The following is a 13,351-nucleotide window of genomic DNA, read 5'->3' as shown; positions in this document are numbered from 1 at the left end:
TTCAGCTTCACAGATAAAAGACAATCTCAGCTCATCTTCCAGACCTACATTTATGGAGGACTGCTCGTATCTTCGAGGTTATATGAGATAACTGCTTTGTTTCAAAGACTGTGTCGAAGAAGTTTGAATTGATGTACAGCTGTGCATTTGGTAGTGTTTATGATAAAGGTTGCTTTACAAAACACTGTAGATATCTAATTTTCTCTTTATTAGACTATTACACTCTGCCTGAATAGAGGGCCACATATCAAAGCCAGAGATACTTTTTGTGTTTAATGAGAGACAGCCCAAATGACTGATCTTCTAAAACACCACAGCTAATTTTCAGTCTCTGCCTGCTTTCTGCACTGCTTCAGCATCTCATGTCAATAAACTTGCAATCAAGTCAAGAACCAAGGGATGAGGGGAGCCTCATTTTCCCTCTTGCACTTTTGCCATCCTCTGTGCAGGAGAAGAAGGGAGGTGGCCCCAAAGAATCTAAAACTACAGATTGAGGGACAGCTGTCTGAGAAATGCTAATATGCAGAGAAGGTACAGAAAAAAAGCTAATATGGAAAGAAGGAAAGTCAGTATGACAAGCCACTTATCCATTACTTGTGTTGAGGGAGATCACATACTATGCAAGTGTCCCTGGGGAATCCTCCTAAAATTGTTTTTTCTTTGCAGATCCATGAGAAAAAAGCAAATATGAACAAGCAGATCATGTCTTTGCGGGATCTCAAGGTTTCTATTCTTGATGAAATCAAGTGTTTAGTGCAAGAGCTGAAATCTGTGCAAGCAGCCTTGGATTTGTCTGAACAGCTCCCAGTTCCTCTGATCCCTCAGTTACACCCGGATGAAGTTCCAGAAAAAAAATTCCAGTTTGACAGTGACATCCTCCTGAAGTTTAAACATGAGCAGGAGGCCGAGGCAAAACTCCAGGAACAGTTGGAAGGGTCTCCATCATTTGGTGTTTTCAGGGAAAGGTTTCTTCATGGTCCTTCCATCAGAGAGACTGAGCCTATGACACGGACCGCAAGTGTGCGCTCAATGAAAATACCATCATCTGTGGTCACAGAGCAGCCAAAGGTTTTTGAGATTGAGAAGGCAGAGCCAACAGAAATAGAACTGGAAATTTTAAAGAGGGAGAAGATAAGAAACATGTATCTACAGGAGACCTTGATTAAAAGGGTAGGAAACCAAAAGTTAATTTTTTCAGATTGAACAACCCCACTCTGTCAGAAGTAAAAATCAAAAACTCTTCCTTCTGTCTCAGTGCTGCAGCTACTCTTGCCTTTGGGAATTTCAGGAGAAAGTTATCTAGAGTAAATTTACAGTGTAAATCAGTATAAGTACCTAACTGTGATTACTGTACTGACTACTCTCAGTTGAAAAACAGATCTTAGAGTTGTTATTGATTGCTCTGTGAAAACATGAGCTCAGTAGTCAAAAAAGACAAATAGAATATTAGAAATTATTTGGAAAGTGATGGAGGGAAAAAAATGAAGTGTCACTATATCTTCATAGACACATGATGTTCTCAGCTCTCTGATAACATGAGTAGTCCTGGCCCTTTGATCTCAAAACTAATTTTGTAGAATTAGAAAAGGTACAGAAGAGAGTAACAAGAATGCTTGAAGTCGTGGAAAAGCTTCTTTAAAAGGCATGCCCTGGGCATCTTTGGCCAGGAAATGAGGCAACTGGAGGGGATGTGACAGATGACAAAATTATGAACTACTAGAAAAGGAGAGTGGAAATTGCCTCTTAAAAGAGGAGGGATCTCAAATTAAATGGTCAGGTAGAAGGCTTAAAACATGCAAATGGGAGTAGTTTTCCTATCCAACAATAATTGAACTTTGACACTTTTAACTTTAGGATGGGGGAAGGCTACAGTTTGATAAACTCAGGGGAAAAAAATCCTTTCAAAGCTGTTGAAGGCAAGCATACCACTTTAGACTCAGGATGTCTCTAAAGTCAGTTTAGGAGGGTGTAGAGGGCATAGAGGGAGCATGCTGAAGGTGTATCACTGTTCAGTTGTTTGCTCTGTTTCTTGTCTTCTTTCCTCAAGCATCTTCTGTTGGCCATTGAGTCTATGGTCTAACCCATCACAGACACCTTTGTGTTTCTATTTATGAAGGCTTTGAGAGAACATCCAAATGCTGCTCTGACCATCACATACGTAACAGCTGCTCCTGTTAGCAGCTGCTAGTTCAAATTTAGCTGTAAATGCCTATGAAAGGATCTGGTAGATATTCTGAGAAGTGTGTCAAGGCAGAAGACAGTAATGTGTTTATTGTTTTATCTAGGATTGTTACAATGAACTGCTTCAGGCTGTTGTAGAACACTGTGTGTGTGACGAGTAAAATATTTCCTTGAGCACTGTGGGAGGCACTGAAACATTTCTGTGAAGTTTCAGTGATTTTTGTGTTATTGTGCTGAGAACAAAGACACATTTGGGTTTAACTTTGTGTTTCTAAACACTTCAGTAGTTCATATTAGATAACATGGGCAAGTTTTTGACTTGGCAAAGAGAGGATTTTTGCCTGCTACTCCTTTCTCTAGCTTTACATGTTTATCTCCCCTTCTAATACTTTCCCTATCCCTGGTTTGCCTTTCTCATATGCTCCAGATCAATGCACTGGTGATCAACTTTGATGCTGAACTCCGCTTCCTGCGGCACATGAAACTGAAGCTGGACGTGCAGATGAAATGTGCTGACCTGTGCCACATCACGTGGTTTGAAGAGCTGCTTCTCCTGAATAACTTTGAAAAACATGAGGACCTTCTACAGGGGCGTGTTAACACTCTCCTCAGTGAGCAGAAGGCCATGCAAGTAAGTAATCCACATGTGTCTGGATTCAAAAATACTGCTAATGAGTGTCTTGAAACAAAAGCAAGCCATAAAACAAATGATGGCATCTCTTTGCTTCCCGTTAGCACTGATCCAGTGTCAAGTGCTAATTTTGAGAAATAAGAAGCTCTCAATAATGGTCACTTTTAACTTCAAATAGTTAAACTTTTCTAAATCTTAATAATTGTATTTTAATGGATACTTAGTGATGTGGAATTAGTGACAAATCATATACTTTAAATTAAGAACTTTTTTTTTTATGTATATAGCAGAAATTAAATAGCTACCTTGCACAGATGGAGGATAGAAAGTATGAGACTGCAAAGCTTCAGGACTGTGAGAAAGCTCTTTATGCCACCTTCCAAGCATCCCTTGGAGAAAATAACAAATTTGCCCATTTTCTGACCAAAGTTCTGAAGAAAAAAATCAAGCGCATTAAAAAGAAAGAAGTAGAAAGAGAAGCAGGTTGGAGACACTATTTATTTATTTATTTATTTATTTATTTATTTATTTATTTATTCTGGGTTATGGATTTGTTATACATACTTCCTTGCTATCAAGTAAATGTCTCTCAACCTACCTGGAGTCCTAGATACATGCAAAGTTCAGCTTGGTTCAAAAAACCAAATAGATTAGACCTACCCAGCTTTTACTTATATGCAAACCCACAGTCTGTGGCAACCATTTTGAATTATAAAAATGGTGTAATTCAGTCTCTGGCATGATTACATTTGGTCTGATGACAGCTCTTAAAATTTACTTCCTGTATGTCAGTATTGAGGTTACGTTGATAATTGGTAGGAAGAAAAGGCAAAGCTTTTAATAGCTACTTCCTATGCGCTACCAATGGGAGCTATGGATAAGTGATTTATCTGCCATGTTCATGACATTTTCCTTTAATCTGTCCATTGACTAATGAGAGATCATAAACCCAATCTACAATCATCCATTAGTCACTGGACTAAACATATGAAACGATTTCATTTATCTTAGTGACTAGGTTTTAAACTATTAAGACTAGGCAGTGTTATCAAGCTAAAATATATGTTTGCTGTCTCTGACTTGATTTTTTGATTTCAAGGATGACGTGATGTGCAAAAAGGACTGACAACAGTGATGCTTTTCTGACAGTTTTTGTGCCTCTCTGCATTTTATTTGTCTGGTTAATCTCTGCAGTAGAGTGGTAAACCTGCAAGGTTTAAATTTCAAATAGCTAGCACATATAAAGAGAAGAAAAATCCTTGAAGAAAGTCCCCCCAAATGTGCCTGTGTTTACTTGTGCCTATGGTGCTATGGGATGTTCTCTCTCCTTCACTTTTTTCTGTAAAATCATCAAATCAACGGGATAGGCAAAAGGTGCCTGGGTCCACATATTACTAGGGAGATCTTTCTTGGATTACTGGGGATATGTTCACCAGCACATCAGCACAGTGCACAGCTAGTGGATCTGTGAGTCTTCTGCAAGCCAGCAGTACTGTCCTTTTCTTCCAGATGAAGAAGATGAGAATGAAAAGGAGATTGATGAAGAGTCCAGCTTGGAGAGTGCTGAAGAAGATTCAGGATCTGAAGATGAAGTCTTTGATGACTCCGTTTGCCCAAAGGGTACCTAAACCATCATTTCCCTGGATTGATTATCTGTTTAGCTTTATGTGCAATATTGTGTATTTAAATGAAAACACAGTTTTTCTCATTATTTGTTTCACATTAACACCATTAGTAAGGGTCAGAATGTGTTCACTCCTCCTGAGTGGGACCTTTCTCCTTAGAAAATCTCAGTGAAGATGATGAAACCACTGGTGATATAGAATACCTTAATTAAAATGTTTGGAAGAAGTAAAACTTGGCTGAATGCTAAGAATTAATTACTATGTGTAAAGGACCATTCACATTTCATGGCTGTTTTCTGTAGAGAAGACGCTCCTTGTGGGAGCAGAGCTGGAGCAAGGCTGCAGAAGCTCTCCAGAAACCTGCCGCCTCCCTGTGCTGGATGGCTGTGCAGGGGAGTTCTGGGGAAACTCTCCAGTGGTGTTAAATTAAGCTCTTTGTTACCACCTCGTGGATTTATGTGGCAATTGCCTGTTGCTAGGCTTGTCTTTGGTGGGTATCCAAATGGTTAGGAGCTTTATTTTGCAAAATCCTATTCATTCATTTATTCAACAAAGGCAAGCAACTTTTTTTTGGTATGACTTAAATAGTGTTTAAGCTATTTTAAACTAACCCCCTAAACCCTACTTTAGGGTTCTTTTTTAATCTTTGAGTGATATATCAATGACCACTTAACAGGATTGCTTTATTTTCAGTTAGAATTTCCCATCAAATTGCCTTATCATATTGTTTTGAAATTGGGTTAAAAAAAACCCTCATTTTCACAAATTGGATTTTTGGTTAACTCCTTGTCTACCTCTTTTTTTAATGAAATGTTAGGAAGAAATAGAGAAGTTTTTACTTTTTATTGAAACAGCCCAAATTACTAATTTAGTGATGAAATAGCAAGCTACATTTGCACATTAATATTTGTGTCTTTAAGTGTAGTTTGTCTTGTCCTTTAATGGACTTCTTTTTATTATGCCAGCTGATTTGGGTTGATTATGCTGTATTAAAAAGTATTACTGAAGTCACTGCGTCAGACAAATTCACAGATCTTCCTTAGTATGAAACAAATGAAACAGGTCCTATGAACCCCAGCTGCCTTTACAAATAGAGCTATAAATGATCCCCATAGCAAGTCCATCATTTATACTGAAAGGTGCTATGGATAAATAGCTGCATGTTCACATACCTAAAGATTGTACCATAACACATACTAATTTCTGGGACTGAATTAGTTACACAACCTAACTTTTGAGCATTTGGATTTAATATTGCCTCTGGTGCATGTTTAGTTCTGGAAACAAACCGTTTTGACTGAATGTAAATAAAAAAGATCCATCCAATATGTTCAGTCACCATCATGGAGACACTCAGCCCAAATGGTTGAAGTTTGACAAAGCTCTAAGGAACCAAGATCATGGTGTTATTATGGGCAACCTGCATAGTAGGAGAAGCAACTAGCTCAAGCCTGTAATTACAGTACAGTCATAATGAAACTAAGCTATCCTATGACCCCTTCCTTCTTAGACTGTGATGAGGCACTCTTCCAAAACACCATCCAGCTCCGTGAGAAGCGATTAGACATTGAGGATGCTTTAACAGAGCAGAAGAAAGTTGCTGATAACCTCAGAAAGGAATATGATGCCTTGGTCAAAAAGGTACTGTGTGTCCTCTTCTCAGCAAGCATCAGCTGCCTCCAGCAGAGTGAGAACACCATGATACTGAATTTGGTTGAGATTTAAGACCAAAATACTAACCTTTCAAGGGGCCTCAATTTGGGGAGAGATAGCCATGCTAGCACGGAGGCAGGATGCAGCCTCACAGCCCCAGCAGAAGGCTCAACAATGGGTCACCCTGAAATGGGTAAATCAAGGTGGTCCAACCCCAGCTGCTTTGGGGCTGGATCCAGGTTTTAGGTCCAGCTCCTTTCCAACTGTCTAATCCTCATGCAGCAGCAGGATTTGGACTGCCTGGTTCAGACGCAACACTTGGTGTAGCTTGGCCCATCGTGTGTGCGTGTTTATGGGGATGGAACGTATAGAGCATCCTTTTCCTAACACAAATGCATGCTCAAATAAGTGGAGAATAAAAAATGCAGCTCTTCCATCTATTTCTTTTGCTTCTAGTTATTTTCTTCTGCTCTTTGTCACAGTAATCATAAAAATCATAAACTCACTTGTAAGTTTTTCTTTTAGCTTTTTCTCAGCTCCTACATTCATCAAGGCATTTGATTTGTATTAATTAAAAAATATCTTAATTTAAAAGGTTATCCGGGATTGAGAGAGAGTTCTGCCAGAATAACCTTATGCAAGGCTCCCTTTTATTGTGTCTCTAAAAAGTCCCATCAAATATGCTTTACTTAAAACGTTTTTTTGTTTGTTTGTTTAGTTTTTAAAGGCTTTCCTAAGTGCCAGCTGCCACATATTCACCCTGGGGTCTGACATTTGAGTCTGAATTGTTTCTTTCTCATGCAGAATCAATAAGCATTTCCAGGCATAACACAATAAAAAATATCTTGCAGTCTCTGTAGATCTAGAAGTGTTTTAGATACTAAACAAAGCAGCTGTTTCTTGACACATACAAGGCTTTTCCAGTAAAGAGACATTTATGTGTGTTCATCTGCACAGAAGTATTTAGCACAGAGTCTTGCTTGAATAGGTAGCTGAATCTCATATTAGCAAAACTCATCTATCGTAGCATGTTTTAAAAAAAAAAAAAGGAAAAAAAAGAAAAAGCATTGTTTTTCCATGGTTCTTTCCCTTCAGATCAAGGACTCTAACACAGAATCCTGCTGCCTCACTTACTTGAGAATTGTGCTTGCCCACAATTTGTCTTTCTGCAGGCAAAAGCAGTGGAAGCCAGCCTGGACACAGCAGAGGGGGAACTGGAGGCCTTTCAACGGGAAAAGCAGCAGAGACTGAATGAGTTGCATGTAGTTGTGCCTTTGAAACTTCATCAGGTAATTCACATATTCTGCATTTATCGCTTCTACTTTTGGCAGATGCAGAATAGCCTGTGTACCTTCAGACAGCAGTGTTACTGGTTTTGGGGGCCCTTAGTTCTGGATTCGCTACATTCTCCTTGGAGTGACAGTGCTATGAATTGAACTTCATAGTGCTATTACTCTAGATTTTTTCCTTCTCTACCCCTATACTGACAGAAAAGGGGTAAATACGGGCAGGTTGGCCCATTGCTGAAATGTGTGTAGCCTTCAAGCATTTTACGGGTTTGGCGTGGGATTTTTCTTCAGGTCTATGCCTATTGATAGCCTCCTGGAAAAAAAATCCCTATTGAAACTAATGGGAGTTTTGCCCAGTTCAAGAATGCTGAATTGGATGCAGTGCATTCATCCATGCAACTGTTATTCCTTGGATTATGTGTAGAAAATGAAGAGGAAAACTGAAGACAATGCTCTTATTTCCTAAGGGTTGAGTATTGTCCTCAGAGAAAGAAGACAGGCCTCATCTGCCTCTGCCTGTTCTGGCTCAAATACTTCTGAGGCAAGCTCAGCTCTCTCCATTCACTTTATCTCCTTTCATTAAAACATTGGTAAGAAAGACAGAAGAGTCTCATGCCTGACTGTGCAATTCTGCAACTCCCAGATCATCCAAAAGCACAAACATTTGGTAGGGAGTTCCTATCTCCCCCTCAGTTCCAGATGCTGTATGAGGAAGAGCAGAAAACTTTGTGGAGAGAATCAACACATAGCTGTAAGCAGCCTTTGAGCTTTGCTGAGTGGTAGTGATTATTTGGGCCAAAATGTGAGTTGTGTGTATATTTAGTGTTGCCTCACTTGATAGTTCTCTAACAGTCACACATTTGTTATCCAGAGAGATCACCAGCACCCTTAAAAAGTAAAAGTCAGCCTTGCTTATGGCCATTTCTGGCAGGTGGAGTACTTGGTTAGTGGGGAGATACCCAGTGACTTCTCCCAAGCTTTGGTATTTACCAACCAGTCCTTGGAGTATCTGCAGAAGAGAATTGTGGACCTACAAAATGAAAAGATAATGCAGAGAGAGATCTTTAAGAAGGCCCGGCAGCAACATAAGCAGCTTGTCCAGGACAAAAAGGAGATGGAGACAAAGATTCAACGTGAGTAACAGCGACTCTAAACAACACAGTTTGCTAGTGCTCTTTCTGTGTCCCTGCCTGGGTGTGGGTAACTCACCAGCTGTCTGCCATCTTTATGCTCCCACAGATGTCCCAGCTGGTTATTGCAGAAAATAAAACAGAAAGAACAGATCAAGTGGCCTGTTTTGATGAAGTACTGGTAGTGCTCCAGCATTGCAGAGTCATTTGACTGTGTTAAATAATTTGGGAACTTAGTAAAAGGAGAGCTGACTGAGATGAGACACTGGAAATCAGGACACACAATTGCTATTTCTGGCTCCAAGTCAGAACTGCTAGGAAAAAGTACTTTCTCTAAAGCCACATAAGCTTTTTTAGCAATTTCTTCCTCTTTCTTCCTTTGAAGAACAAGACAAGCCCTATTCAAAACAATTCCTGAATGACCAAAGATGTTCAGGTATCTGGTACTGCCAAACCCACCTCTGTGGAACTGCCAAGGCTTTATATAGCCTTCAGCCTGGGAGTGACTGACCAGGACTGGCCAGGTGTGTGGCCTGGTGACAACATAGGCTTGGTCAGGGACAGGGACAAATAGCAATATTCAGTTGTGAGCTTTGTATGGCTTTGTATGAACTATTTATTAGAGAGCAAGTACCAAAGAGCTCAGACAAAAGGAGCTGTGAATAAGTCACAAATCCTTACTAACAAGCAAAAGTGAGTTCTGCAATGTGTGCCATGCCCTTTCTGTTAGGACTGGAAGAGAAGTGTAATCAGCTGATGATGACAAAGTTTGGCCGGCTGGTTGATTTAGAAGCACTCCAAGCACATTCAGTTAACACACGCTTGGAAGAGTTGAAGGTGCAAATGATGGAGAAAGAATATGTGCACTGCCAGGAACTCAAAGAATGGGAGGTAAGGAACAAGGACAGGAGGAGGGGATATGCATGATGATGCTGTTCTATTAAGGCTTCATTTACCTGGGGCTGAATAGCCACACTAAAATCTTTGGTTAACATATTCATGTTTGTTTGTTTGTTTTTCCACCTGTCATCAACAGACCATAATGTTCAACTCTTATTTCCCGTCATCCTTCCTATCTTTCCTCCAATTGCTGCAGCACAGCCTATTTTTTCATGGAGGTAGTTGATCTGTTTTGGGGTTTTGTTTGTTTGTTTTTGTTTGTTTTTACTTTCCTCAAATACATCCTTCTGCTTCAGTCTCTATGTCAAGTTCTACTAGAATGCTTTCTCTGGCTTTCAGCTGGCATTCGGCACCTACTGCCTCCTTCCACTATATCTGGTGATAACCTCTCTGATGCAGAGCAGTGCTTCCTCATGCCTGGGATGTTAGACTGTGCAACACTCCAGTAACTGGCAGTATGAAAAGTGCATGACTATCTGGAGGGCCTAAGGCTTTGCTACAGTAGTGTGAGCAAGCAGCAGTCTTGTACTGTCCTCACAAAGCACCACTGTTGTCTGTCACTATATACATATGGAGAGAGAAAATTAGAAAACAGCCTGGGGCAGATCACAAAAGATCCAGAAAATATCTCTGTGAGCAAGTATCATATCTTCTTGTTTTAAGCTGATTAAGAATAAAATTCTTATTTTTTTTTCCCTGTGCAGTAAAACACCATCACTTTTATACATATATCTGATACATTTCCTGACTTCTACTTTTTCCTGTTCACGTTAGTTGGCAACGCATTCTGGGCTCAGCCTCACTGTGGACATTCACTGTTCCTTAGTCCAGTGTCCTTCAACATAGGATACATCTAGGTCTGGCTCAAAACTTTTATAATTGACTTTGGTGAGGACACAAGCAAGTTTGTAGTGAACCACTTGCTCCTTGCAGGTTTGTGCAGCGTGACACTAACAGTCTGTTTTCGGGAAAGTAGGGTGTTCAAGCACATTTGCCACTCCTTGCTCTTCTGGTCATCTGTGTTTATAGCTCTGCAGAGAATTCCTGTCCCTCCCCTGGATTTGGACATGAGAATCAAACTTCAGAACAGAAACTCATAGCTCCAGCCTTTTCTGTTCCTCTGCTATGTTGGCTTGCAACAGACACAGGAACCATCTTAATATCTAACACACATACTGAGGTACAATGTATTTAACTGTTTTCTCTTTCCCACCCTTTGCCTAATGGTTGAATCATTTGCAATAGTAAAAAATAATAATAAAAAAAGGAAAACCTTTGTACTAAGGGTATTACCGGATCATGTGGTGCATTCAGGATCAGAGTCTGTCCAAGTGTCTACCTCTCTTCTGTGACACTTGTATTCCTGCCTGGCACTTCTTCCCTATTTCACACTTTTTATTATCTCTCATCCTGGCTTACCTGTTTATATCTTTCTAGGAAAGAATCTTAGACCTGCAGCAGCAGCTAATGATGCTGACAAAAGAAAACACCAGCAAGCTGCAGCAGCTGAACAAGTTCTGCCTTGAAAAGCAGCAACTTGAAACTAAGTTGGATTCACTAAAGAATGATCTGGTAAGCTTTTTAGCCATTGTACCGCATGATGCTTTGGGACTGTTCAGAAATGGATAAGCATTTATCTGGCCCTACTGGTTCTCTGGTCTAAGATCTTGCTTTGCAGTCAGCAGTTCAGTCTAAGACTGCCTAGTGGTACAGCCTGAATGGCTGCTCCAGTTCTTACTGAAAGGCAGATGGATGGTCTGATCCTGAAGTAGGCCATACCTTAGCTTCTCTATTAATTTCTTACTTAGCTGTTTTCTAATATTGAAACAAACCATCTTCCTTCCTACCTACTTATAATTAGAAAGAGTCTTGCAGCAAGTCAAAGCTATTCCCTTGTTGTATGGAGATAGCCAAATGAATTGGAATGTTTTCTTTGCTCTGTACTAGGGAATGAGCCAGCCACCTGTCCAAGACTAAATTAACGGTCCTTCACTCAGTGATTTCTGAGTGGTTCTGACTGAGGAGCAGAGCAGTCATGAAGCTGATCTGCCTCTGAGAAAGCCTCCCTTTCCCACTTGAAATAATTTCCCACCAACCCTTCTCCCATGGTTTATAGGAGCTATTTTTTCTCTCCTTACAGGGAGCAGAATTTCAGGGATCCCAAAGTAGTGACACCATGGAGGAAGCCAGGCTGCAGTCAGTGTTCAACTACATGGCTGGTGAGACAGCACTCCTAAAAGAAGAAATCACTCTCCTAAGCAGAAAAGATGTATGTCTAAGAGAAGAACTTGCTCTCCTTAGCAGAAAAAATGGGTACCTCTTTCTCCAGCCTTCACCTTCACAGGACTCTGAGACACCAACTGAAACATTCCCTATTCCTGCACCAGAAAGGGTATCTAATGGTCAGAGTGCCCTTTAAACATGGACATAGTTAACAGTGGAGGTATTAATATCTGTAAGGGTGAAAGGAACTGCTTTGGCTATACAGGGGTTTAGTTGTAAAGGTTTATATTTGTTTTCCTTTGCAAAATATGATTGTAGTGACAAACGGGGAATAAAAAGAACAAATATAACCAGTAAATATTGTTATCAATCCATTGCAGAAATTTGCACTGGACAGATGCTCTGTGTGTGTGTGGTTTTTCTTAGCTCTGGGTCAAGAGGATGGCTTTTGAAAGCTGGATATGAGAAACAATTTCACATAGCAAAGCTAGTTTTGGCATTGGTGTCATCGAAATCTGTGTTCTCAAAAACAGTAAAAGGGGTCTGCCTTAAAGCTGTATTTTGTTATTGATTGACCATCCCAGCAGCAATGGCAGCTGAGAGTCGCTTCTCTTATCCCTAATAGCATTTCTCTGCTCCCTGAGCTAGTGAAAGTCATTGTGAAAAGAAAAGGGAAGTGTTATTTGTTTGGAAAAGCAAAGGGCCCTTCCTCTTCAGGGCCTACAGTGTTAAGAAGGGTATGGGCCCAGTCAAAGAGTTTCCCACTTGCTTCTGCTTTATAGAAGTGGGAAACGGCACTAAAATGAAAGTCTGCTGTTGGAATGCAGAACGCAGTGTTTACCTAGCATTAGGAAGCTATAGTAAATGTGAAGTTGGACCATAATTCCACTGACTGGCATCTGCCTATACTGACCAGAGTGAGAGCAGAGCCAGGCTCTATAAGTTTTCAGGTTTTATTCTTTCTTTCCTCTGGCATCTAGGATGTTGACAATGAATGATCATCTACAGCAGCACTTACCCTGTCTTTCTGTGAAAAGCTCCTTCAACCCCAAAGTGGAGGAGTTTTATTGCACTGTTCCTTCAGTGCAAAGCTTCTCAGCACAGAGAGGTTTTGGTTTTGTTGTTATTTTTAATTAAACAAAATGTGCAACCTGCACACAAAACCTGCACCAGCTCTTGCTTCCCCTCTCCACTCCCTGCCTTTTGCTGCTGTTTTTTCCTCTTCTCCCTGGTATATGCTCAGCTGGGATCCAACCATAGCCCAGGCAGGCACAAGAACTGTTCCCACTGGCCCCAGCACAATAAAATGAACGGTGCTTTTGCTGCCTACTGCTTCAGTGGGTCCCTTTTAAGGCACTGAGCACCCTCTGTTTCCTTAAGGGGGGGGGGGGAACAGACTTTGATGCTAAAAGCCTTCGAAGTGAGAAAAACATAGGGTGGGGGGGGTAAGAAGACAGGAATTTGTAGAGGTTTGGGTTTTCCCACTCAAACCCATGCAGCTATGCTGAGAGACAAATGAAAATTTCTCCACCAATACCCCTCACTAGAGGTTTTATGTCACTTAACTGGTCCAGGGGACTTCCCTCTTCTGTTGAGCTCAGCACTGGATGGCCTAGTAGACTATAACTGCAGGAAAATGTCACCTTTCCCCAGGTGTCCTGTTTGCTATGTTTCTGCAAGGGAAAAAGAGTGGGCTCATTCTATGGGAGGATTTAGTGT

The 13,351-nt window shown here is 40.6% G+C and overlaps 1 protein-coding gene across 1 annotated transcript in view; it reads left to right on the top strand.

Moving 5' to 3' along the window:
• The window catches only part of CFAP44 (cilia and flagella associated protein 44), a 45,404-nt gene extending 32,108 nt beyond the window's left edge, over positions 1 to 13,296 (top strand). The window contains exons 25-34 of the mRNA XM_067301796.1: positions 667 to 1,170; positions 2,609 to 2,812; positions 3,100 to 3,295; positions 4,322 to 4,432; positions 5,948 to 6,078; positions 7,263 to 7,379; positions 8,311 to 8,512; positions 9,240 to 9,400; positions 10,847 to 10,981; positions 11,550 to 13,296. Coding sequence (XP_067157897.1) covers positions 667 to 1,170; positions 2,609 to 2,812; positions 3,100 to 3,295; positions 4,322 to 4,432; positions 5,948 to 6,078; positions 7,263 to 7,379; positions 8,311 to 8,512; positions 9,240 to 9,400; positions 10,847 to 10,981; positions 11,550 to 11,828 — 2,040 coding nt within the window. The 3' untranslated portion in view covers positions 11,829 to 13,296. The remainder of the gene's footprint in view (positions 1 to 666; positions 1,171 to 2,608; positions 2,813 to 3,099; positions 3,296 to 4,321; positions 4,433 to 5,947; positions 6,079 to 7,262; positions 7,380 to 8,310; positions 8,513 to 9,239; positions 9,401 to 10,846; positions 10,982 to 11,549) is intronic.
• Positions 13,297 to 13,351: the final 55 nt, after the last annotated feature.

The sequence above is a fragment of the Apteryx mantelli genome, chromosome 1, assembly GCF_036417845.1.
Source record: "Apteryx mantelli isolate bAptMan1 chromosome 1, bAptMan1.hap1, whole genome shotgun sequence".
In the NCBI taxonomy this organism is placed as follows: domain Eukaryota; kingdom Metazoa; phylum Chordata; class Aves; order Apterygiformes; family Apterygidae; genus Apteryx; species Apteryx mantelli.
The sequence above is the reverse complement of the archived record's forward strand: the minus strand, read 5'-3'. Positions and strand labels throughout refer to the sequence as shown.